General features: G+C 39.7%; 1 protein-coding gene across 2 annotated transcripts in view; it reads left to right on the top strand.

Annotated features, from left to right (window-relative positions):
• Positions 1-2,683: 2,683 nt before the first annotated feature.
• The window catches only part of PPP2R2A (protein phosphatase 2 regulatory subunit Balpha), an 83,753-nt gene continuing 59,085 nt past the window's right edge, over positions 2,684-27,351 (top strand). For both annotated transcript variants that reach the window (XM_054578990.1, XM_054578989.1), the window contains exons 1-2: positions 2,684-2,939; positions 4,735-4,809. In XM_054578990.1, coding sequence (XP_054434965.1) covers positions 2,933-2,939; positions 4,735-4,809 — 82 coding nt within the window. In that variant the 5' untranslated portion in view covers positions 2,684-2,932. The remainder of the gene's footprint in view (positions 2,940-4,734; positions 4,810-27,351) is intronic.

The following is a 27,351-nucleotide window of genomic DNA, read 5'->3' on the forward strand; positions in this document are numbered from 1 at the left end:
ACTGAAATGGGTGGCTAGAGAGGTTGGAAGGAAAACAATCATGTGTCAAGGAAAAAAAAGGGTCTCAGTGGGGGCGGGGAGATCAGTCACTTCAAATGCCTTTGGGGAGCAGAGAAAGATAAAACCAAAGAAGTAACCATTGGCCCTGGCTGGTGTGGCCCAGTGGATTGAGTGCCAGCCCGTGAACCTAAAGGTCACCAGTTGGATTCCCAGTAGGGACACATGCCTGGCTTGCACCAGCAACCTGGTTGGGGGGTTGTGAGAGGCAACCAACTCATGTTTCTCTCTGATGTTGCTGTTTCTCTCCCTCTCTTTCTCCCTCCTTCCCCTCTCTTTGAAAATAAATAAATAAAATCTTAAAAAAAAACAAGTAACCATTGTGTTCGGTAACATGGAGATCATTAATGACCTTGACAGAAACTGTAGGGGCAGAAGCCTTAGTGCAGAGAATAGAAGACCGAATGTAAGGTAGAGAAGGAAAGATAGACAAGAGCACCCATTGCCTCCGGGCTAGTGGGTATGATGGCCTCTCTTCCTTAAGACCATTCAGAAGAAAGAGAGGCAGTTTCCAGTGTGCTGCAATGACTGCTCAGGGTCAAAAGTGCCAGGTCCCCTTGTAGCTGGGCACCGAAATGCACAGACCTTTGATTATTAGGTCCATCATATTAGGCTCATCCCATAGGCAGCTCATCTCAAGACTATGCAATGTTCTTCGAGGAGTGCTCAGCACATTGTCTGTGCCATATGAAATTTCGTTATAATCATCCCAGTTTTTAGGCAAGCTTTATTGTCTTCTAAGATCAAATAAGTTTTCAGGATGTGTGAAGATTCAGATCTTACACATGGCAAAAACTGAAGTATAAGAAAAAAATGATTTGCATATTTCAGTGCCAGTCCCTAGTTTAATGGTCTGTCCTCTCTCTTCTCTCTCCCTCAGAATTCTAATTAAGGTGGAGAGTCCTCACTAGTGAAAAGAAAAAGAAGCAGTAAAGGCATATGCAGAGAAGTGCATCTATGAAATAAACCAAAATAGAAGTACATACAGCACACAGTGCATTGAAGTTTTGTACCTGTTTGCACAGGTAGCTGAAAGATGACAGATGCAGGGTGGATTTTTGGTTTTGGTTTGTCCACTGGTAAAGTAAAAAATATTAGTGTAGAAATGGGGGAATAATAATACAACGGTGCAGCTGTTGCTTTGTGGAGGAATTCTGAAACTTTACAATGGAACTCTCTGGAAGATCAAGAATAAGATAGAATAAGTGAAAATGATGAACAGGAGATGTAAATATTGTAAACTTCCCTTGGCCTCCAAATGCCTTATCACTCATTTTGACCTTCAGGTGTTCTTTTTTGCAGGTGTTCTTCCTGTGAAAAATGTCGATGTTTCTCTCCTAGAAGTATTGCGGCGATTCAGCAAGACGAACGTTGAGACGGCACCATGAATGCATTTTTCAGTGAAGTGCACATCCCATCTTGGTTGATGACTGGTTTCCTGTGTATTTTTTCCCTTATACCTGTTAACTCTGTTGAAGATGCTTTCAATATAAATCTAAACATAACTGCAGTTAACATTTATCATCCACTCTAATTAAGTCATTTAGTCTTTGAAACAATCCTATAAGGTAGGAAGGATTGGCCCTGGCTGGTGGGGCTCAGTGGATTGAGTGCCAGTCTTCCCATCAAAGGGTTGCTGATTCGATTGCCTGTCGGGGCACATGCCTGGGTTGCTGCTTGGTCCCCAGCTGCGAGCATGCAAGAGGCAATCCATGTGTCTCTAGCTCATTGATGTTTCTCTGCCTCTTCCTCCCTTCCCCTCTCTCTAAAAAGTAAATAAATAAAAAAATTTTTTTTAAAAAAAGGTAGGAAGGATTGTTACCATCACCTCCTGTGTGGAGTCAGCATTGGGCAGCCTGGCTTCAGAGCCCGGGTCTTACTATGTTTCTACACTTTTAGCCGGACAGAACCGGGCCACTTTTTTGGCCATATTCTGCTATTAGCAAACCCAGTTTTCTGTTTAGAAACATTCTTAACCGCTTTCAGTCTCCAAGGACTCTCGCCTTAGTTCCTGGGTCACCCAGATGGAACCAGCCCAGCTATGTCCTTCTCGGCTCCGCGAACTTTCACCTTGGCCAAGGAGAGAGTTTGCACCACTGTCCCTTTTTTTCACTGGCCTCAAGGCTAATGCACAGGGTCACTATTTGAAGGAGCAATATAGGTATTCGCTAAAAATGACACAGGTCCGCAAGACTTCCTGAGAGCGAGCACCGTAGCTGGTCAGCTGAGCCCGCCCCGGAGCCCGGACACTGGAGCGAGGGCTTGAGACGCCGATGTGCGGCAGGGCCGGGAAAGCAGGCACCCCGGCTCTGCAAGAGACCAGGCCACCAGCGCGCGGGCAGGGGCGCGACGCAGCCAGTGCAGCCCGGGACACCGCAGCCTGGCCGGGATTGGGAGGGTGGGGAGGGAGGAAGGGGCGGGGCCAAGAGCCCGCTCGGCCGCTCCCCCTCCTCTCCCTGCGCTCTCCGCCCCAGCCTTCGCCCCGCCCCGCCCCTCCGCCCCAGCCCTCGCCCCGCCCCTCCCTCCGCCCCGGCCCAGAGACTCCGCCCCCGGGTGACGTCACTGGCCAGGCCAGCCGGCGCCATTTTGAAAGTGGAGTCGCCTGCCCTGCTGCTGCCGCCGCCGTCGCTGTCGTAGCTGCCGCCGCCGCTGCTGGAGAAAAAGCAAGAGCGGGGAACCCCCAGAGTGATATCCACCATCCTGCTGGCTCGTCTGCCCGCCCCTCCTTCCTGCTCTCCGGACCCCCGCCCCCAACCCCCACAGGTGCCATCCGCCGCCATCCGCCCTCTCTACCCCCCCATCCCCAGGTGAGGGGGGTGAGTTCAGGAAGCAGAGACCCCGAGGAACCCAGCAGGGTCACCATTTGCAGCGCAACATGGCAGGTAAAGGAGAAATCACCCTCGGCCACTGACAAGGCACTGCTTCCTTCCTCCTCCCTCCATCACCCCCTAGCGACCGCCTGTGCCTGTCGTAGAGCCACGGGGCACCCCTTGGATTTCGGGGAATTGGTCAAGTGGGGTGGGGTGGGGGTAGGAAGGGTTCTGGTGCGGCGAGTGGTCGCTGTGATATCGAAATGGCTTTTAAAATGAGGGCTGGAACCTTGGCACGGGTGGGGGTGGGGTGTCTGCCGGCGAGCTGAGGGGTAAGGCGTGGGTGGGGCGGGGCGGGGGCGAGTGCAGATTTGTCCCTACTGCTTTGGAGCCTGGGGTAACCTGTGGCCCCCCCAACCCTCCCGGCTCTGTGGCGGATCTTTCTTCATTTAATTACTGTTTTTTCCCCTGCTGCAAGCCTTCTTGGGTGTTTATACAAATATATTTTGCACTGAGAAGGAAGAGTGCTTTACAAGTTAAGATATAATGTGCCCCCCCCCCCGTGGGTACGTATATTTTTGAGACTGTACATCTGAGTTTTTTTTTTGCCTCCAACCATCTCCCTTTCGTTTGTTACCCTTTATGTCCAAAGAGTGCAAGACCTTTAATACAGCAACTTGCATGAAAAATGTGATTTCAACTTTCCGTTTTGCATGTTAGCCTTGTGCAGATGTCCTTTTCCCAAAAGGGTTTCAATTGAGTTAGTTAAAATAGTTGTGGAGTTCAGTGATATAAATAGCCAAGAGGAGAGAGATTTAGGTAAAAGCTTGGGAGAAGGGGAAGATGCATAGAGAAAAACAGGTTGTAATATTTAGCAAGGAATGTAAGTGAAGCAAGAAAGAGGTAATTTCTTAGAGGATTAGTTCTGTACATTTTGGTGTGGCTGAATATCTGGTTGAATCAGTGCTACACCTAGGTTCAGTTTCTCCATTGATCCAGGACATTTCCTCCTCAGTGCCTGGAAGTGAAATGGAAACATTCAGGGGCCAAACCAATTGTGGCTTTTTTCAGTATTGAGATAGATAAAACCTTTGACAAATTAACAGATTGGATTGACTTATGGTTTGCTATGCACAAGTTGCTCTTTGACCTTGTTGAATAGTTAAGTAAACTTAAAATTGTTTTGCACAAGATGATGACAAATGCGCAAAATTTTCTGCAAGGTCCTTTGGAATCTGAGGGATAAGGTGAAAGGAGGAAAACAAGCTTCCCCTGACGATCTCTTCACCAGTCTTCATTGCGGCTTTTCTCTGTGGAGCCACTGATTTGCTGGGAATGAAATGCAAGAAATGGGTGTTGCGTGTTGTGTTTGCTGTCTGTGCGCTTTGGGGACAGGGTGCCCACGAATCGTTACCCTCCTCATCCAGGCAGTAACATTCCTGAAGTTTTCTCCTCCTTCCACGTTTTACGGTAGTTTAACCTTATTGAGTCTTCTGCAGGCTTTTTTATACACTTAAAGGAAAACTCTGCCTTTTGGTATTTGCTTTTTTTCTGATAAGTCTTGCTTCAGTGTAAGGCTTTGTACTGTATTTGAGAGGAAGGAAAAGTGCAAGGAAGTTTTGAACACATGTACAATGTTAATGACAGTACATAGCCTTTTAATATTTCATACCTGGAATCTTTTTTTCTCTAAAGCAATACCAACTATTGGAGACTAACCTTTTTCCAAGATAGTGCTGGGGTGGTGGTTGTATATGTGGGCAGTACGAGGCTATTAGTATCATGCCAGCCATGGATACCATCTCAGTGTTTACGAGAGTAAACATGAACAGAACTCAGTTTTAATTGGTATGTGTTCTTTTTCCAGGAGCTGGAGGAGGGAATGATATTCAGTGGTGTTTTTCTCAGGTGAAAGGAGCAGTAGACGATGATGTAGCAGAAGGTAAGAAAATATTTACTAATGCAGATTTTGAATATAGAATCTTCAGAAGCTTGATTACTGAAGGATTTCTTTGCAGATGAGTCTGTTATAGTTTAAGGACATTTTGTATCATCCAAGCAATGGAAGAACAGTTTCAAAAATCATCTCTTTGGGAAATAGTCTTAAATCTTTCATTCTTGATGTCTCATTATTTTCTCTGAATTAAATGAAAGCAGTAGATAATAGACAAAATCATCCAAAGAAGAATCCAAAGTTCGTATGATAAAGGTTTCCTTGCTGTGTAAATTCCATGTACACGTAAATGGTGATGCATTTTCATGGTTGTACATCATTTTTAGACAAGTTGAAATGGGTACCATCGACATTTAGCTCAGAAGCATCCTGACTGCATCTTTTATTTTTGAAGGAGGTTTTTAGTGTTTTTTTTTTTTTGTTGTTGTGCGTGCGTGTGTGTGTGTGTGTGTGTGAGAGAGAGAGAGAGAGAGAGAGAGGGAGGGAGGGAGGGAGGGAGGGAGGGAGGGAGAACTTGCTAACTTTGAGAGTGTGGTGTTGATTGGCATATTCTTTGAAGAAATTCTGGCTCAGTGATGCATCTGTTTGTTGTAAGGATTAATTTGGGTGGGTAAGAAAAGAACAGTGCTATGACTGTATCACATGTCTTCTGGGGAGCTTATTCTTGTGCAGTTAGGAGCTGGATTCGATCAGAGGAAGTACCTAAGTCTTCATTTTTCCTCCAGATTTGTGTATTAGTGTATTTCAAAAGTTTTAAAGTTTTGAAACAGTAGGATTTTTGCACTCATTTGAGATGGTCTTAGGGGGAGGAGGCATTATTCACCCAAAAGTAGTTTCATTATTTTTTCATTCAACAATATTATTTAAAGTTTGAATTTTAATCATATTCTGTGTCTTGAGCTACAGTAGGAATTTTCCAACAAAACTCAGATGAATTAAAACATACACTTTTAAATTTTTTAAAATTAGTGAAAGTTTATAAGTCATTTTTCTCAAGATTATGTTGTCCTCATATTAACACCCTGTTTCTGACGTAGAGTACTGTTGTTTTGAGGCTCTTTCCATGTGGTGGAAGGGTGCTGCTTTATGCTGAGCCACTAGGATGCTTAGGTTTGCTTAGCGTTCCTTTTAGTGACGTGGCGGATCCGAGAGTCCAGTGAGCCTGTGGCCGCCACCGGCTTGCGTGGTGCTTGTGGTGCTGCACAGGGCATTCGCATTTCTTCTCGAGGGACCTCATCTGTGTTCAGATGAGAAACATAACCTTCAAGAAGGTAAGAGACTCGCTGATGGTCACACAAATAGGGCAGATCAAGGTTTTCTGGTGAAACCTTGGTGTTGGACTTGTTTGGAGAAATAAATTCTAAGTTCAAGGGAGGAGCCTTGTGTTACTCATTTTGTAACCTCTGTACCTGTTGAATGGTAGGCACTCCAATGTTGGATCATTAGCTCTGTGGTGTTGTGTAATACTCACCCAGTTATGAAAGTACTGGTTACTTGAAAAACATTCCTTGGTTGATTTTCATTTATTTCTCTTATCAGTGATCTGTTGGGGTCGCCTGAAACTTGAGCCCTGGGCCTGGGAGGTGTCTTGTGCATAAATCCTGCCCCAAAGGAGCTCCTAGTTTTCTTATTAAATGGCAGGCAGAAAGACCACATGGATGTTTTTTGTTTGTTCATTTGTTTTTTAAAATAGAAGAAAATGTCCAAAATTTGTAACAAGTACATAAGGGGATGCCATCAGAAAACAGGACCTGAATGCATCAGGCAGTTGAGGTTTGTATTGCCATTCTGGACGAAGGAGAGAATGCTGGTCAGGGGTCTGGGATTTCAAAGGGAAAGGAGGCAGACGGGCAGATGAGAGAGGGAACATGTAAACAGATTCTTGCTGGACCGCTCACAAACCATGGTACACAGAGGGACACTCTGCTGCCAGCTTCGCCAGGTCTCTGGCACAGCAGGTTGCCGGGGTGCTGCTCCCTTCCTTTAGGCCTGGTTTTCTGTTTGAATTCCTTTAGGCAGGTAAAGGGAGGGTCAGAGGTTCTTTCTGAATCTTGTTTCCTAACAAGCAGCTCAAAATCAATACCCCAAAAGGAATATTTTGGTCCCCTTCAGCCTTGCCTTTGAAACTTTGAATAAAAAGATTCACATTCCAGAAGCTAAGTTGGTAGGTTGCTCCTTTTTCTTTGAACCAACCATTCAGTCCTGAGAATGTCGGCTCAGCTAAACCCTTGAGTCTCATTTTAGAAGACACGGTGCAGATGGGCTCTCAAATTGGGCACATGGGTTTTATTTAATCAGAAGAAATTGATGATTCCAGACTTAACCTTACTGAACCAAATGATTGTGGTACACGTGATGGATCAGTTGTTTTCTTCTGCAAATTCTTAGCTTTACCTCGCTTTTGACTCTATTTTTCCTCTGAGGTTGTTAAATATTACTTCAACATACAGTGCATTTCTAGCATCTTAGCATGCTGAGGCTTGGTATGTATATTTTAGTAAAAATATAACCTGTTCCTAGTACCTATGTCTATATGAATGTGCTAAGTTTAAAACACCCAATTTTCAAATTGCACTGCTTTAATTTGGGTATTTTTGCATGCTGTACTTTACATATCATAGTGTCTACTGTTTATTAAGATTAATATGTTGCCCCCCCCACCCCAGTTTATACTAATCTCTAAACGGGTTGCATCTAGCTAAACCTTTAGTTTAGTTTGCCTATTTTCTGTTAATGATATCTCCCAAGTTCTTTCCCATCAAAGCTTCAAATTGTCTGTCTTTCCCCTCCTACTTGCAGTTGGCTGTCACTGCGTACCATTTTTACTTCCATAATATTTTAATCTTTCCATATACCCACTTTCACCCTAATTTAGGTTCTCAATATCTCTCATCAGGATTGCAGCAACTTACAAATGATTCCCTGCTTCTTGTGCCATGTTTTCTTCTAAGTTAACTTAAAGGCGGCCCCAGTGCTACTTTCCTTAGAAATCTTCAGTGATCACTGTATCTACTGGATTATGAATTACTTGCAGATATTTCATACCCTTCACCACTATGGCCTCTACTTTTTATTTTAGTTTTTAAAATTTTATTTATTTTTATAGCAAGGGGAAGAGAGGGAGAGAGACATTGATTGGTTGCCTCTCGTATGTGCCCCAACTGGGGACCTAACGTGCAACCCAAGCGTGTGCCCTGACTGGAAGTTGAACCAGCGACCTTTTGCTTTGCTGGAGGATGTCCAACCCATTGAGCCACATCAGTCGGGGTGGCCTCTACTTTTCTAAGCTTATTTGTTAGTATGGTTTACAGTCCAGCTAAATGGATATTGTTCTCCAAACAAGTCCAATACACTTACTTTTGGATCTTTGTGTTTTGCTGCTCCCCCTCGGAAGGCCAGACACTCCTCCCACAGTTCTTCTCTTACCAGCATCCTATCTGTCCTTCAGGTCACACCTGGAATCCTTAGTCTCCCTTTTTTGGAAATATTTTTAAAATCTCCCTTCATAACATTTTGTACCTATAATATTTAGTACCTTGAACCTCTACTGTGATACTGTAAGCTTAGTGCAGGACAGATATATCTTTTTGTGCTATACTGGACATCCTATATTAAAAATTGCTGTGCTTAGAACAATACCTGGCACACAGTAGGTGTTCAGTATTTGTTGAATGAAAGAATATAAATGTTACTATTATGAGGTTATGAAGGGGTAAGAAAACAGGAGAAAAAGGTAGGCTCCTGAGATCCTTCTGGCTGTCATGGATTTATTTAGTTGGTAAGCTTTGTAACTGGATTGATGAGGTACAGCTGTGGAATAGAAGGAAGTCAGGAGACCTTAAGTTTTTATCCAATAACAGACTAGTGTGTATCTCTTTAGATAGACACTCCTTTGGGTTCCAATATGTTTGACATTAAGATGACAAAGACTGGAATAGGTAATTTCTATTGTTCCTTCTACTCTAGTCTTGTTAATTCTCAAAGATGTTTTAGAAAAAAACAACCTAACATTATTACTACTGGTAAGTTAAATTGTTTGAGATGTTGGACTCTGGGTGCCTTAATTAAAAAATCTTTATTGAGATTACTTAGGACTTAGTTACTCAAGGCTTAGAATTCTTGTTAATATTAGTATTGTTAAATATTAAGTAATTTTTATGATTTTTGTTATTTTAATGTATAATTTTCCTTATCTCAATATTTCATTATCTTAAATTTTCATAGAAAATTATTTAAAAATGTGATTTTATTACAGCAAGCCTGTTTTTATGAATCTTGGACCCAGATGCATTGCATCTTTTCAACACTGCTTCCTGTTTATTTTTGGTAGGATTTAGACATTTATGGATGGTTCTCAGAAAAAAAAAAAAATCAGTGGTAGAGTGTAAATATCCCCCAAATAAGGACATAAATAAAATTTGGGGAAACATCTTAGGGGTTTCACATAATATTTAATGGTTTTAAATCTATTCTGTATGTAATGCTACATGTTTCTTAGAGTAGTATGCATGTTAGACTTAGGCACTGCTATCAGTTAGCAGAAAAAATGGTAAAACCCTGTTGTTTGTAGGTTTCAAATATTGGCACATTAGCTGTATTCAAAAACCTAATGTTCCAGAGTAGTTGTCTTATTTAATACTTTCACTTTGTATCCCATTTGATACTCCTTTCTTTTGACATTAGCGTTATTATTGATAGAAGTCTTGTACCTATGCGGTACAATCATTTAAGGTAGTGTAATTTGCCCATAAAATGACATGACAAATACCTTTTTAAGATACTAAATTTTTTCCTTATTCCTTTATTAATAAAAAATTATGAGGTAATGCCTTTGAAAGAGTATTAGCTGACATTTTGTCTCAGGTTATTAAAATTAAAAAAAACCCAGAAATTAAATTTAGTTATTTCTTAATACTCTCTTCTAGTGAACTAAGTTTTAAAATCCTTGAAAATTGTGAAATAAGCAGAATGATGAAAGGTGTTTGAAGCAAATAATTTATTTTATTAGTAAAAAGATTACCATATAATATGTATTTGTACACATACATCACCTAGTTTAGTTGAGTTGTGGGAAGAAAAGTAAACTATATTTTAAGTTTCTTAGGCTATTAAATAGGAAAATTGAAGGGTTGCAGATAAATGTTTTAGTTTATATCCTCAACAGTGATCTCTTTTCCTTCTCTTAGGTGGTAATGGAAATTAAAATTGAGTAATCAAGGGTCTGCAAGTTGCTTTCTTAGTAGAAGGAAAGAAAAATAAATGCTGGATAATAAACAAATTATATTGCCTATAGGTATCGACTTTAATTATTACCACTATATAGTCAGTGTCAGGAAGAGAGAACATAGCCATCCCAAGTAATTCCAGCAGCCAGCATTTACTGAGTGCTTAACTATGTGGAAGGTATTGTTCTAGGAGTCTTCCATGTATGTTTTTAATCTTTACAAAGACTCAATGAAATAAGTAGACTGTTTTTCCATGTTACAAATGTAGGCTATCATTAACTGTGTGTTCTTGAGCAGGTGGTAGAGTTGGAATTCTTACACCAAACCTTTTACTTCCTCTAATAATTTTATTTATTTCAAAACTCGAGCCACTTCTTAGTTCAGGTGAAGGTGTTTGAGGTTGTTTGAATTTGACTTGCTTATAACAGAATTTATAATGCCTAGTAGATTATTATTGTGTTGAAGTAATTGAATCCAATTGGAAGACCTCCTGAGTTTTTTGCTAGTGTAATTCTTAAGCTGGAACGTGCTATAAATGGGCTTTGTGAACCGTCCGAAGTTGCATGTAAAATTGTGTGTGCTTGCGCATGCGTGCATTTTTCTGGTTAGAGAGGGTCCATAACCATGGTTAAAATAGCTATCATTTATTGCAGTTCAAAGTATGATCTGAGTGACCCTTCTGTTCTTTCAAACCATTGATGGAGTTGAAACTGTTTTCATAGTAACACAAAGGTGAATTTGCACCAGTGGTACAGAGCAGCATGGGTGAATCTGCTGTCGGTGCCTTAACGTGAGTCAGAGCCTTGGGACCAAACCAATACCAGTAACGGGTCATAGTTGTCTTTCATGACCATGTACTAGCAGTTAAAAAATGCCAGTTTTACTTAAGAATGTCTTTGATGAAACAGTAAGAACTACTAGTCTTATTAAACCTTGGCTGTGGAGTACATGTCTGTTTCTGTGGGACAAAACGGGGAGCACACCTAAAGCACTTCCGCTGCAGACCGGAAGTGCAGCGGCTGTCTGGAGAAGCGCGTTAGCATCGGTGGTTATTTGAGTTGCAGGCTGAACTGACTGCTCTCTTCATTGAACGTGATTTTTACTGGTAGGAACTACGGTCAAACTGTGGTAACTGAGACTTGGATGTTTGGCAGACATTTTCTCAAAGGAACAATGAGTCTGTTGCTTCCATGGACAGTATTTATTGCCCATGAAACATTTGAGCATTCTAGCAAAAAAAAAAAATTAGAATTTTAGAAATTGGTATCTGCTGTCCTGAGCTTGATAATTTCCCAATATGTAAGGCTTTTTCAGATGAGATCAGTAGTAATATTGATAATGGCTGCAATTTTTGATACTGTGTAATGAAATATGACAGCATTTGGAAGATCTGTGTAACCGAATCAGTATTTTACAAATGACAGTGTCTGTGATGTTAATAAAATCATGCATAAGTAAAAGTGCAAGACAGAACATTGGATTTTAGTGTAACAGACAACTAATAGGGTTTCAGATTCCAAAGCCTTTAAGAAACTACAACATGTTGAGTTTTGGTGTAATATCAAAGAGACATCCATAACTACCCGCAAAGCCTATTAAAATACTCGTTTCTTTCCAACTATATATGTGAGTGAGGCTGGATTTTCTTCATATATTTAACCAACACAACAAGGGTAGTATGTTGAATGTAGAAGCAATTAAGAGAAACAAGGCATCTTCTGTTAAATCAGACATTGGAGAAAGTTGTAGCAATGTAAAACAATGCCATTCTTTTCACTATATTTGTGGGGAGCAGTAGTTGTTTTTCATAATTTTGTTAATGTGTAAGCCTTACTACTATTTTTAAATGAAGTATTTTACAATTTAAAGGTCTGATTTTAATAAACGTGAGGAAAATCCTGCAATGCAGAAATACCCGACAACTGTTGGTTTAGTCTGTTAATAGAGTTCATTGTACTGATGCACGGAAAGACTCATGAACCACAAGATAAGTGATCAGATTAGTGTGCTGCCTTTGTGCATGAATGTCTTAATGCTTTCCTGTGACTTGAGACTGATTCAGTCTGCTCCCGTTCTGTTCTTCAGATACCGAATGAGAGCTGCCGTAAACTCTTCATCTGGTGATCCAAAGGATACCTTTAGGATTAAATGTCTTTTTAAATTTAACTGCCCCTTAGATTAAATACCAGTACATATTTGCCAAAATACTTTAGCTCTGAAAGGTTTTTGGGGTGTTTTCCACTCTCTGCTCCGGCTCAGCTGTCATTAATAGTTAATGTAGGAATTCTGAACTCAGAGCCTGGTCTAGTGCCACTTCAGAGTTGGCTGCCCGGTCAGTAGAAAAGGGTTGGTGCCCTTGACATTGTGTTTTGAGTCCTGCATGTTGCAGTTTGATGTGCTGGGGTTTTTTGCCCTGAAAGAAAGGCATATAATTGGCATGGCAATTTTCTATTTCCCAGATCTTTTAACTACTAAAGGGAGGAGAAGGAACAGTATTTTTCTTTAAACTCTACTTTAAAGTACAATATAATTCTATTTTAAAATAGCTGAATTTCCCATTCTAAGAATGCAGTGTCAGTTATTTATCTATTGCTTAGTATTTTCAATATTTTTGTGGCTATTTTCTGCCCTTAAAAAAAGTTGTCAAAGTTTATAGGACTTTTAAAATTTACTGTACCAATTTTTTTCCATATTCAAACATGGAGTTTATTAAAAAAGAAAGCTAATTTTTTATTAATAGGAATTATTTTTAGTTAATATTATTAGCAGTAGTTGATTAAAATGTCATCTAGATCTTTGCCCATGGTGTATGTGGAATCCTTGGCAAATCATTATTGAATGTCCCTACATGTCACTGTACCAAGGGTTATATACTACTGTAATTGTGGTTCCTGTTGGTTGACTTCCTTGAATATTCAAATGTCAGCTGAGATTTTTCTCTTCTGAAGTCTGTGAATGACCTCCTTTATCCAGTTCAAGGGAGTTTGTGGACCAACCAATGTACCCTGTTTAAGAACCTCTACTTTAATCTAAAATTTTGCCTGTGGTCATTAATGCCTCCTGAAATTCGTAGGAGTCAAGGGTATTTTTTACATGGTAATGATAATTTTTAGCCTGTTAGAAAGGTATTGTTTCTTAGGAATCCTCTTAGTACTACTTTTTCCTGACTTAATATTAGAGGGATGAATCTTCTCTAAGGTATTGGACTTCAGAGCTTTAGTGTATTCCCTTTGTAATTTTTTTTTTTTTTAATTAAAAACACTCTCTCTAACCGTAAGTAAAAACATTAGAGGACTATATTGGATTTGGAACCAATTGCTTGTTTTCTATTTCATTTAGAAAACATCTAAATTGAGAGAAACCGAAGTAGGTAACAGGGATTGGTGGGAAATTTTAAAAATTTTTCTCAAGATCTGGAACTTGCCATTGCAGGGTTTCAGGTCTGCTCTGTGTAAAAGAAATAGAACTTTTTTAAAAATTGATTTTAGAGAGGGTGAGAAGGGGTGGAGAGAGACAAAGAGAGAACGAACCATTGATTTGCTGTTCCACTTAATTTATGCATTCATTGGTTGAGCCTTGTTACGTGCCCTGACCTGGCATAAGACCTGCAACCTTGTTGTATCCAAACAACGCTCTAACCAACTGAGCTATAAAGCCAGGGCAGAAATAGAACCTCTTTGGTGTTACACTGAGTCCGTCCTCCCCCTCCCCGCCCGCTTCCCATAGGTAACAATTTTATAGGCCTGGAATAGGTATGTTTCTAAGATAGTGCAAGAGGAATTTTTAATATTTTCTTATGGTCAGTATACCAGATTGGGAGGGCTCTATTTCAAGACACATAGGCTGTTGATGCAACATGCAAAAATGGTTATTACAGAAACTGTAGTACAGATGGGATTGCACCTAGATTTCTTTTTCCCTTCACATAAAAAGAGAATTATTTATATTTTTGTAGCAGCAGAACCAATTCTTTAGGTCAACTATTTTTTAACTCCCTCATATTTTAATGCATTTTTTAATTGTAAAAAACACTTCACATAAATTTTACCATCTTAACCACTTTAAGTTACAGTTCAGTAGTGTTAACTGTATTCACACTGTTGTAAAACAGATGTCTAGAACTCTCTCATCTTGTAAAACAAACTGGACCCATTAAATACGTCCCCATTCTGCCCTCCCCGAGCCCTTGATATCCACCATTCTGCTTTCTGTTTCTGTGAATTTGACTAATTTAGATACTTCATGCAAGTGGAATCTTAGAGCATTTGTCTTTTTGTGATTGAATTTTTTTGCCCTCAAGTTTCATCCATGTAGCACGTGACAGGACTTACTTTTGAAGATTGTATGTGTATACTGTGTTTTGTTTATCTATTCATCTGCCGATGGACATTTAATTTAGGTTGTGTCCACCCCTTAGCTATTGTACACTCCTTGTATTTTTATATGTAGCGGGGATTCTGTGAGAAGGAACAGCTAAAGCATTGTATGTACTTCCTGTGAGTCATTGGAGGTGGGCAGGACATGAATGTATCATATCAGGATATTAAAGAACATAGATTGGTGCCAATGTGAGACAAGTCTATTATCCTAGATTAACAGTTTGACAATTAGAACTGGATTACTTTATTTGATAGGCTCTTTTAGGGTAAAATAGGCAAATCCCAAATTTTGACCAAAGTTTCACCTCACTTGTTTTGCAGTTTTTGGTTTTAAAAAATAGAAAATCCCATAGATTTTATAAATCACTTACTGTAAATCTCTGTATTAACATAATGACAGCCAGTATATTTCATGTGTGTTTTAATTAAGCAGAGTCTTCGGCATTATAGGAAAATTGATAACTACATTGCATTTCTTTGTAATGAAATTGTCAATAAGGAATGATTAGGGTTGCATTTCTTACAGTAGCCTTTGAGGTAGACATTATTGTCATTTTGTAACTGAGGACACTGAAGCTTTAAGTTGAGCAATATTAACCTATGGTTATAAGTTAGTAAAACTATGTATGTTCCCATGCTCCTTCAGTATGGTTCAGTTTTTGAAAGTACTATTTCATTAACTATAAATCTCTGGTTCTTATAGGGAGAGGTTCGAGATAAGGCAAAGCCCTTGTTATTTACCCACAAGTCAACCTGTATGTTGAGTGCCTAGCACTATGGAGAACGTGAAGCAAATAGAAGACATGTTTGCTTTACTTTAGGTATATTAAGAAGGTCAATTTTATTAACATAAACATTTTCCAAAGTACTTTGTGACTTTTGGTATTAACCTGTTCATGTCACTTGGAGATCCTTTGCTAACCTCATGCAAAAAGTTTACAGGTAGTGCCAGGATGTGAGTAGTTGATTATTTTCTTTTTTCCAAGTTGATGTTGAGATGGTGCTATAGGGGGTTAAATGAAAGAATCACATATACATCAGGTCTTTCTAAAACGTAATTACAGTATGTCTTTCAGTGGTTTCGAATGATTGTGAGTTGAATTTATTGATAAATGTTATTGGAGATTTCTCCAGGTAAATGTCTGTGGTAGTTTACAAGCCTTTTTTTCTCTCTTCCTCTGTATACTCTGTTTCAAAACCTGTGTTTTCATAGCTTCTTAGCCTTTGGCTAAGATCAAGGGTAAAAACCTTTGTTTAAACAGTTTGGCAGTTCTGTAGAAAGTTAAACATAAATTTACCATATAACCAATCTATTCTACTCCTGGGTATATAAGAGAATTGAAAACACGTATCTGCAAAAACTTGTTCAGGAAAGTTTATAGCAACATTATTGTAATAGCCAAAAAGTGGAAACAAACCAAATGTCTGTCCACTGATGATGTATTTAAGAAAAAGTAGCGTATGCATATGACGAAATATTATGCAGCCATAGAAAGGCATGAAGCTAATACACACTGCAACATGGATAAACTTTGAATACACTGCAAAATGAAAAAGCCAGTCACAAAAGACCACATGTTGTATGATTCCATGTATTTGACAAATCTGCTGAGATAGAAAATAGCCCTGGCTGGTGTGGCTCAGTGGATTGAGCATCGGCCTGCGAACCAGACGGTCGCCCGTTCGATTGCCAGTCAGGGCACGTGCCTGGGTTGTGGGCCAGGTCCCCAGTTAGGGGTGAACAAGAGGCAACCAATCGATGTTTCTCTCTCGCATCGATTTTTCTCTCCCTCCCTTCTCCTCTCTCTGAAAATAAGTAAATAAAATCTTTAAAAAGAGAGAGAGATGGAAAGTAGCTTACTGATTGCTAGGGCTGCTGCAGGAATAAGGGAAGTAACTGCCAGTGGGTGGCATTTCTTTAGGGGGTGGTGAATATGTTCTGGAATTAGATTGTGATGATTGTTGTGCAATTCTGTGGCTATAGTGCAAACCATTGAATTATACACTGAATTCGAAAAATAAAGATAATAGTAAACTAAAAAATAAACAGGAGCTCCCTGGCTGTTACTGCTCAGCTAGTTGGAGCATTGTCCTGTGGATTGAGAGGTCACAGGTTCAATTCCTGGTCAGGGCAAATACCCAGGTTGCCGGTTTGATCCATGGTCAGGGTGTTTAAGAGAAGGCAACCAATCAATGGTGTCTTTCTGCCCCCCCAACCCCCAAAAAAACAATTTAAAAAATATCCTTGGGTGAGATAAAAAAATAAACAGGAGAGACAAGGTAGCATTCCCTTTCTTAGGGTTTTAGAGCCAACAAAAAACTTGGCGTTTACAAAAGAAAAAGCTTCCATTTTTCAGTACTTCCATCTCATACGTGGATCTGATGCATCTGTATCTGACTTTCTCTACTGTGTTAACCAAATTTAGTTTGCACATCATTTTTACAAACCAAATATAAAGTAATGATTTTTTTTTTTACTTCACTCCTAGGAGTAAACACACTCACAGTGGTAAATTGAAACAGTACAAGAGGTGTACAGTGAGAGTGTGTCTCCCTCTTCCGCATTCCTCCAGTTTTGTGTCCCCAGAGGTACTGTCACAGACTTCTTATTCCAGAAGTATTTCATACTTGCATGTTTTCACTTAGCCAGAGCATGTTCATCATTTCCTGTTTGAAAGAGAGAAACTGTATTACAGAATTCCATTTATTAGCTCTGTCAGAGAGAGGGTCTGAGGAATTGACTAAGTGGCTACCATTTTAACTGGCCGAGGATTTTCATAGCTTCAGTCAGAGTAGTTGCTGAGGAGGTGCTGCACATTCGGGGTGTGCAGCTACACATGCAGTTAGTGGGCTCTAAATACAAAGCTAAGAAAATTTGTAATAATTAATATCTAAGATGCAGTTGTCTTTAAAAATAACAATTTGGTTTCATTAATGCCTGGACTTTGTGACTTACCCCTTATTAAGTTAGACCTTGAACTTTCTCCAGTAGAATCTTGCTGCTCCTGATGGTGTCTGAAATGACTGGGTCATTTTCGTAATCATTTAATTAGGGCTCTACTGGCCATTATAGAGTAGGCTAGATCCTGAAGACCTAACGTGGCTTTTTTTCCCCCCAGCGGATATTTTTGACTGTTTATTAAATACAGGTCCTTTTGTTCACATGTCCACCTTACCTAATTCTCAACCAAATTTTGTGGAAATTTTGTCAACATTGTTTCAAATGCCAAAATATCATGATTTATATACTCAAACTGATGAGAGTACAGCTTCATTAAATTCTTGCTATGCAATGATTTATTAATATGAAGAATTTTTATCCTTTAAGGAAAATAACAAAGAGGTATGATATACTTTAAAAATAAGTACTCAAGAAAGTGCTTTACATGCATTATCTCATTTAATCTTCTCAACCAGCCTCTGAGGATAGGTGGTATTATTATATTCATTTTATACACAAGGAATTCAAGCATTAGAAGAAGTAACTTGACCAAGGTCACATAGTAAGTGGGAGAGCCAGTGGTTGAACCTTGGTTCTTAAAAACCACCGTAAGTAAGTGAAAAAAATAAAATCACATATAATCTTATCATTTTCAGCCCTGGCTGGAGAAATGGCCTGCGAACCAAAGGGTTGTGGTTTGATTCCCAGTCGGGGCACACACCTGGGTTGCTGGTCAGGTCCCCAGTAGGGGGTGCATGAGAGGCAACCACACGTGGATGTTTCTCTTTCTCTCTCCCTTCCCCCTTTGTAAAAATAAATAAATAAAATATTTTTTAAAAAATCCGACCATTTTCAGATAGTGTCTGTTAAAGTTTTGGCATAGATCTTTCCAGTTTATAGTCCTTTTTCTTTTGTGAATATATATTTTCAAAACTGGTATTACATATAAAGTTTTGAGTTATGTTTTTTCCCCAGTGACATCTAAGATAATGGTTGTATGATGTTTCATTGGATGTCTAATGTATTTAATTTGGATATTTAAGTTGTTCGATTTTTGCTGTTACAAATCTATGATGAACATCCTTGTGAGACTTTTTACTTTTTATTTCTAGAAGTGGGATTGCTGGTCAAAAAGTGTGATTTTTTTTTTTTTAATGGCTTATTGTATGTATTAACAAATTGCCTGCCCTGGCTGATGTGGCTCAGTGGGCTGAGTGTTGGCCTGTGAACCGAAGGGTCCTTGGTTTGATTCCCAGTCAAGGCACGTACCTGCTTTGCTGGCCAGGTCCCCAGTAGGGGCGTGTGAGAGGCAACCACACATTGATGTTTCTCTCTCTCCCCCCCGCCCCCTTCCCCTCTGCCTGGAAATAAATAAGTAAAAATCTTAAAAACAAACACACATACACACCCCACTACGCCCCCACCCCACCAACAGATTGCCTTAAACTTGGTGTTGGCTTTCAGTTCCCCCAGCAGTGAGTGGGAGCACGGGTTTCCTGACCTTTGATTGTGTGGGAGACAGTGTTACTACTCAGAAAATCTTTCCCACCTATTTATTTGAGTGTCTTTAAGGGTGTAGATTCTATGCATACCCTTTTTCTGTTGTTTTTGGGGGATGCTAGTCTGTTTTAGTCATTTGTAATAGTAAAGACCCCTTTCCCCTCCCCCCACCCCATATTACAGCTAAGGAACATTGTATGAAAGCTCAAAGAAGAAGTAATTTGGAGGCTAAAGTAGAGGAGGAAAGTTTTCTAAATAAAGTGATTCTTTTGTTTTTATTTTTGACAGGGTAAGGAAACATTTGAGAACTCTTGTGTGCTTTCTTATCTGTAAATGGGGATAAGTAATAGTACTTATCTTGTTATTCAGAGGATTAAATGGAGATGAGCACTTAGTTTTAGCACATACTAATGACTCAGAAAATTTTGTTGATTCGGTTATTTAGTTATTTAATTTCTGATTAACAGAAATAACAGATTAACAATTAACAGAAGAATAAAAGTCTTTTTGAGTCCACAAATCAAGATCAGCTATTTGTTGAGATTTGGTGAAGGTTATAGGCACTTGCTTGCAATAAGCATATGTGCATTAGTGAAAACAACTTAGGTTGGTTGGGTTAGGAGTTTGGGAAACCCAAAGAGAAAAGTAGGAAGATTAGTTTCATCAGAATTGGATAGGCTGGGGTCTCACATTTTGACTGTTAACTGTGACTAATTTAAAATTAATGTGTGGCAACAAAAGTTTAGGCTTGTTCCTTTTTGCTTTGTTTCATTTTTCCATTTTTCTCAAGTTCCTGCAGTGTTTTGTTCTTTCCTGTGATTGTATATTCCACACCTGCTCTCAAGAATAATATAATTGGGGAGCCAGGGGGACTTTGAACATGCAGTAGTGCTCAAAGCATCCTTTTCTGTTAGTTTCATTTTCCCTTAGGAGGTAGGAGTGGACTTTCGGAGCATCTGAAGGTGTGACCTCAAGAAAATCCCAGTAGAAGTATTGACCCGTAACTACTGAGGCACGAAAGCCCTGCCCCCTTTTGTTGCCTAAGACAGCATTGTATGTGCAATATTATTTTACATTATAAATGTTTTCTTACTACTCTTTCCTCCATCACTCAGCTGCTCCTTTGGTAATCTGCATTCTTTACCAGACCTTGAGTAGGCTAAGGAATATATTGCAGAGCCTGTAAAAAATTTTACAGGAGTCCAAAGAGAAAGCAAATTTTACTCTATTAATGAAGACCCTTTTTTTTTGTCCCCTTCATTCTTTGTTCAGAGTGTGCAGTGTTTCGTTTTGTTAAAAGAATTGTATAAGCCCAGTACCAGTACTTCTCAAGCTTATAAATTTCCTGGGAACCTTGTCAAAATGCAGAGTGTGATTCTGCATTTAGGTTTCAGGGTGGAGCCTGTGATTCTGCATTTCTAACCAGCCCCAGCGAGGCCTGCGCTGCTGCTGCTGCTGCTGCTGCTGCTCTGGTGGTCTGCAGTCTGCACTCGGAGCAGCCAGCATCCCGTAGGCTTTTTTAGGGGAAGGGGGGACAGGTAGGGTAGTGTCTAAATTCCTTCACTGGGCAGGTCTGGCAGACCGGGTAGATCCATTGTGCTCTTTTCACATCAGTTAACATTTGTTCAGTAAATGAACAAACACCCCTGGGGAGCTTTGCAGTAGCTAAAAGGGGAGCTGCCATCATGGTGCTGCATGTTAGCCGTTCCTAACTGTTAGGTTAAACCGGTGTTTGCATTTCAAGTTTAGCTCAGATTTTACTATAAGGTTTTCTTTTGCTAGTAGTTTGCTCTTTTAAATAGATCGTCCCCCAGAGCTGTAAAAACGATGAATTTAGGAAATGAAACCTTAACTCCTTAATTGGTTGTTCCATAACCTCTAACAGAGGTTTTTAATAAGTATAAATGAGTAACCTTTTAATTTTTATGTTTGTGATTTTGTTTGCTTCATTTGCCTTGAAGTACCTGTTCGGTCTCCAATCAGGATTTCTCTCCCTCCCCAGCCGCCTAATCTTAGTTTTATTTTAGGTTGATTTTATCTGTATAGCTCATGCATGTAGTTTTAACAAGTCAGTCGTTTTAAAACACTTGTGAGGAAAATTGTGTTTTCTGTCCCCCTTACCTATTCTGAACTTGAGTCCCCTTCCCCAAACACTCTTTAGCTCCTTGTGGTATTTATTTTCCTATTTCAAAACGTAGTGCTCCAACAGTTTTTTTTTTTTTTATCAATTTACATCTTTAGATGCAAATAGTAACTAAGAATTGAGTTCTGTTCTGCACCTTCTACTGCTCTTCCCCTGTTTTCTCAATCTTTTTATGCCATTAATATTGCTTAAACCAATGTTCAGAGTTGTAGCAGACTGAATAATGCCCCCTCCCTAAAAAGATAACCACATTCAGTCCTGAGAACCAGTGAATATTACCGAATATGGCAGAGGGACTTGATGTATGGTTAAATTCAGGATTTTGAATAGGGGGGGCTTTAGGGGGATTATCCTCTTAGGTCCTAAGTGTAATCACAAGGATCCTTGTAAAGGAAAAGAGGGAGATAAGAACATCTAAGTGGGATGTAGTAGATGTGACACCAGAAGCAAGAGGGTGGAATGATGCCAGGAAAGGGTCACACCAGCCAAAAAGGTGGCTTCTGGGAGCTACGGAAGGCAAGGAAACAGATTCTCTCCTAGAGCTTCTAGAAGGAGCTGGCCTAAATGGCACCTTCAAATCCAGTAAAACTGATTTTGGACTTTTGGCTTCCAGAACTGTAAGAGTGTAAATTTGTGTTGTGTTAAACCACCAAATTTGTGGTAATTTCTTACAATAGACATAGTGACCTGATAGAAGAGTAACCACTATCATGTCCATATACATACTATTCATTGTTACAACATTTTCTCTAGAGTAATAATTACCTTGTTTTTCCATTTTTTTGTTTGTTCATTCTAACATTGCTAATTTCTTTCTGCACCTTTCAATGTAGATTTCTATGTGGTCAAAAATATGAGATAATCTGTCAGTTTATCATCCCCTTTCACCCCCTCTCAAGTTCTCCATCATGTTGTTTCAGTCTGGGCTGATTTCCTTCCTTTTCTGTGAATCTGTCACTAAATGGCCCTCGCGGCTCCTGTCAGTACATTGAAGCACCGCAGGTGTTCTCTAGGTCTTGTTTTTGCCTTGAGCTCTGTCTTCCGTGCTCCTTCCGTCTGGCCTGGGGGTTTGCTCCTTTTATTGCGTAGCTGTTGTCCTTGGATTTTTTTCGTTCTTAGCATTTTTGCATCACCATTATGGGAATCCTTTTGCCTCTGACGGATCTCCTTGTCCTGGGATCCCACGTCTTTTTCTTTCTTGGGTTACTCCCTCACTTACTGGTGCACAGCATAGAGTATTTCGTGAGAAGCAGTGCATGGGTGGTACAGTTTTCTAGACCTTGAATGTCTGGAAAAGATGTCTCTATTCTATTTTCACACTTCCAGGTTTGAATCATTTTTTCGCAGAATTTGGAAGGCACTTCTTGTCTGCTGGTGTCCACTGTTGCATTTGAGAAGCCCGATGCCGTTCTGTTCATACTGTTTTTCCCCTCTGAATGCTGTGTGGGTCGTTTTCATTAATTGGACTAGTACTTATTGGGCTGTCTTTCAACTTGTAGGTTTATATCCTTCAAATTTTTTCTTTCCTGCTTTATTTGTTCTTTCTGGAACTCATATCATATATGGACCTTGGACTCTCTGCACTGAATCTCTAAGGCGGCAGTGTCCAGCCGTTTTGGCACCGGGGACCAGAGTGGAGATGGTTTCAGGATGATTCAAGCGCAGTACATTCAGGGTCACCCCCTGTTGTGCGGCCCAGTTCCCAACAGGCCCGGACCACTGGACTGAGGCCCTGGGGTTGGGGCCCCTGCTCCAGGGTTTTTGTTCCCTTCTTTTTTCCATATTCTTTACATTTTGTCCTTTCTGGATCAGTTTCTCTTTTTTGTTTCCAACTCTTGTCACTGACTTTACAGTTATTATATTTAAAAGCCCTACCCCTGGAGTATTCCCTTTTCAGCAACCTCTGTTTTGTAAATGGAGTATCTTTGAGAAACTTAATTTTATTTAAAAATTTTTAATTTGGGCATTCCACTTCCTTTGAGTTCCTTTTTCTTGTGTTGGCAGGCGGCAGTGTCTGGTGATCCCTGGTTGCCTATTCACATTTAAGCATGAGGTACTAAAAAGTCAATGGGAAATGTGTTCACTGGCAGAGGTAATTATGTTGTGGGCTTCGCCGTAGGGTTAGGGATCGTGGACTCTGACTGGCTCAGTGTGAGAAGGACCTTGCCCGTGCCCTGTCTCAGAAGGAAGTCTCTATGGGAGGTGTCATCCTCCAGACTGCGTGCTGACGTTCTGGGAGCCCAGGAGACAGTTGAACAGCTCACTGTTCAGTATGAATCCTTTCACTTATTGCTGCTTGCAGTTTGCTTCCTCACTGACATCTACTCTGGTTCATTGTCCTCAGAAGGTAAAATAGTTCTCTGTCTCAGAATGAGGCTTCTTTGCCTCATGCAGATGTTCACCAGCAGCCCAGTTTTGAGCCCCCCGCCTCACGGTGGCCCTTTCCCTGCCCTTCTGCCGAATCTGCAGGGTGAACCTGCTTGCCTCTCCTCGGTGGCTCCTACCACGCGCTGCTTAGGTTACAATTTCTTTATCCTGCTAAGTTACCTGCTTCCCATTTCCCAGCACATTTGTCCTCAGGTTCCTTCGGCTGCTTTCCTGCATGTTACCTTTGTTCTTACTGTCTTAAAGTGTTTTTATTCACTAACTGTCCTTTTAGTGGGATCTAGTGGGGAGGGATAAATGAATGTGTTTTAAATCTCCATGTTTAACAAGTGTATCAATAAAATGATTATGAGTTACCTTCCCTTTATGTGTAAGAAAACTTAGTAATCAGTTTCTCTGCCATAGAGTTCACAGAATATATAGTCATAATTTTTATATGAAAGTAGATTTACTGTATTTTGCCCTGTATAACGCACACTTTTTTGCCCAAATTTTTGAGGAAAAAAATAAGGATGCACATTATACATGGATAGTGCTAATTCGGTATCTATATAAGTGTTTTTAACTCTTATGCTTACGCATTAAGAGTGTAACTCTAGAGAGCAATAATAATATCCTCATGCAAAATAATACCCTGGAATATGATAATCAGTTTTGTTTCCAAATATAAATAAATAATTGAATTTAAAAAGTAAAATGAAAGATTCCCCGCGCGCCCCCCGCCCCCCCCGAAAAGTTTGGGCAAAAAACGTGGGTGCGCATTAGGCCCAGGAGTGCATTATACATGGGAAAATATGGCAGTTGTTTTTTGGATCTAAATTGTGTATTGTATTAGAAACAATATGTAAACTCTTGTTTCTAATACACTAAACCTTGTTAAATTGTGGAATTCTTTTCTTCAATTATAGCAAAAAATGAGAAAAATTAACATAAAGGCAGTAACTTGTATTTTTAAACCTAAATTTTAGGCATTAATGAGTCAGCCAAAAGCAGCGAGGTTTTAAAAAAACTATTATTACCATTCTTAAACTTCGAAATGTATTCTGATTAATTAAATTCTGCAAGAACGCAGTCTTTCTTTACTTCTCTATCTTTAGCACCTGCAACAGTGTCTGATATACACGGGTATTCATGAAATATTTGTTGACTAAATGCCTATGTGAAATTTGTTCACATTTAAAATGTCGGAGAAATCTTTAGCTTTATTAGAAATGAATTTAAAGTTTTCTACTCTTAAAATCACTTAATTAAAATGCTTGTCCCAGAGTAAGGATATTTTAAGTAAAATGTAAGATTATAGTCAGTTACTGATTGCAGGGAAACTAAGATCATAATGTTCTATTAGGAATATTATTTGTTCCTGAAACCAAGATATAGAATTAAGGGAGTAATAGTTTTTCTCTGTTTTTCACCAGGATCCCTCATCCCCTAACGTTAATACCGTAGCGTCTGTATACTTAACCCAGGCTGTCTCTTCCCAGATCTTTACATTCCTTCTCTCCCTTGCTCACTAGAACCTCAAGCCATGGGGGCTCTGTCAGTGGTCCAGGAACTTGCACTGTCTTGTTCTTGCTGAAGACTTTGAACTTGCCCTTTTTAACATGGAATTCTTTTCTTCAATTATAGCAAAAAAAAGTATATAGGAATATACTTTACCCAGGGTTTTGCATGGTCTTCACCAGCCTGTGTAAATTAACTGATTCCCCTCCCAGACCCACAGTATGCTCAGTGTATCTGCTTTGCTTTTCTCTTTTTCAGTACCACTATTACTACTCGAAATCTTGTTTATTGCTTGCTTCTTTTAGGCTCCCTCTCAAATTTTAAGTTTCACACGAGGGAATGAACTGTTTCTTCTCCCTCTTCGTTCTTAGCATCTTTAATAGTTTTAGGCACGTAATAGTATTTGGCAGTCAGTAGGCCTTTTGTAATTATTTGTTGAATGGGTAAATTTTACAGGGTGTTTCCACATGCCATCCCACTTTTAAATATTTGAAACTGAATTTTTAAATTTTATTAAATGTAATACTTTAGCTTAAGTTTAGTAATACTCATAAATCTTTCCAGTTTTGTGAATCAATAAAATGAACCCCAGAAAAGTACCCAGAGTCACACAGGCTATTAATACAGGCCAAGCTGCTGTAAAAGACCCAAATGTAGAGTGGTACCCAAAATTAAGTTTGTTTCCCTTTCATGTGGCCTCCCAGTGGCAGAGAAGCGTGAAGTGGATAAGCTACTTTTGGCCAAGATTATCCAGCACCCTAGACTCCTGTCTTGTTGTTCACCTTCCCATAGTGTATTGCTGTGATCCGCGTGGTCCAGTCTGCCTCCTGTCTGTGTTCAGCCTGTGGGAGAGAGACAGAAAAGGAGGACACGGACCTTCTTTTTAAGGATGTGACGTGGAAATTTTACAGTCTGATCCCCATGTTCAGAGCTTGGTCACATGGCCTTAGGAGAGCCCAAGAAATGTAGCAATCTCTTATTTCCTGTTAAAGTTCTGTGTGTCGTTTTTCCGGGGCAAAAAGTGGGTGCCAGGGGCGTTCTAATACTAAAAAGAGAAAGGGAGAAGTAGTCTCTTGGCAGGGACAATTAGTCCCTGCTATAGCTAGTCATTTTTAGAACTTTTACTTAGGACTGTTGATTTCCTTTCTACCTCATCTTGCACCTAACATTAGGTATTTCCTTCAAGATATAAAAAAATAAAAATGCCATTGTAAGTTTCATTGTCAGGTAAAATGTTGGTTGATACAGAATGGGATAGATTCTAGAGTAGAATAGAATAGTAACAATTAAAAATCTTCAACTTTGGTTTGATTATGTCTTGTTTGATGAGGGCTGGAAAAGGCCTACCTATTGCTTTTAAGAGGCATGACTACTCCCTCTCCTTCAATTTTGAATGCTCAGTATAGCCTGGTTAGAAGAGAGGAAATTAGTTAGGCTGAGTAATAGTTTGGGAAAAAACATACCATCTTAGATTTTGGTTGTCATATTGGCTAGGTGAGAAAAGGCTGGTCTGGTTCTGTTTTTTTATTTTTTAAAGGAACATTTATTTGTTGTTTCACTTATTTATGCATTTATGCATTTATTGGTTGCTTCTTGTATGTGTCCTGACCGGAGATTGAACCCTCAACCTTCCTGTATGAAAACAGCGCTAACCAATTTAACTACCTGGCCAGGGCCCAGTGTAGCATTTTTGTTTCATTATAGGTGTGTTCATGGTTTTAGGACTAAACTAAATATGAAAGGAGGTCAGACAGGTAACACTAGGTCTATACAATGAAATACGGAGGGCTGTGTCTGCCTAGGGCAGGAGCCCGGGTGGGCAGGGGGCGGTTCTGTGAAAGGCACTACAGCCCTTCAGGAAGAAACCCAGGGAAAAGGGGGAGCCTCTGCTCTGCGCTGCAGTGCGTGAGAAGGTGTCTGGGGCTGCCGTGGTTCCTCCCTCTGTTCTTCCCTTTTCTAGCCTATTTTGAAAAATATTAAGCCCATAAAGAAGTTGAAAAATAAATAGGCTATACTTATTCTTTATATTCACCAATCGTAAACATTTTGCCCACATTTGCTCTTTGTCTCCTCTCATACACGAACCTGCACTCATGCCCCCAGATCTTTTGAAAGTAAGTTGGAAACAGCATATGGTTCTTTATCCATAAATAACTCAGCTTTTATCTCTTAAAAACAAGAATATTCTCTTATCACAACCATAGTGCTGTTATAATACCCAAGAAAATGAGCATTATTTCAGAAATGTTTTATGTTGCACAGTCCATATTTAAACTTCCTCAAGTGGCCCAAAAACTGTCCTTAAAATATTCTTTCAATCCAGGATCCAGGGAGAGCATTTGGTTGATTTGAAAGAGTCAAGACTTGTTATATATAAAATAACACTTTCTGGATTTCACCAGCTGTTTTAAATCCAGGTTAAGTAATTAAATCCAATTTAAGTATTTTTCACAAGAC

Source organism: Pteronotus mesoamericanus, unplaced genomic scaffold (genome assembly GCF_021234165.1).
Source record: "Pteronotus mesoamericanus isolate MK-2021 breed Mesoamerican mustached bat unplaced genomic scaffold, CSHL_Meso_final contig_502, whole genome shotgun sequence".
Lineage (NCBI taxonomy): Eukaryota > Metazoa > Chordata > Mammalia > Chiroptera > Mormoopidae > Pteronotus > Pteronotus mesoamericanus.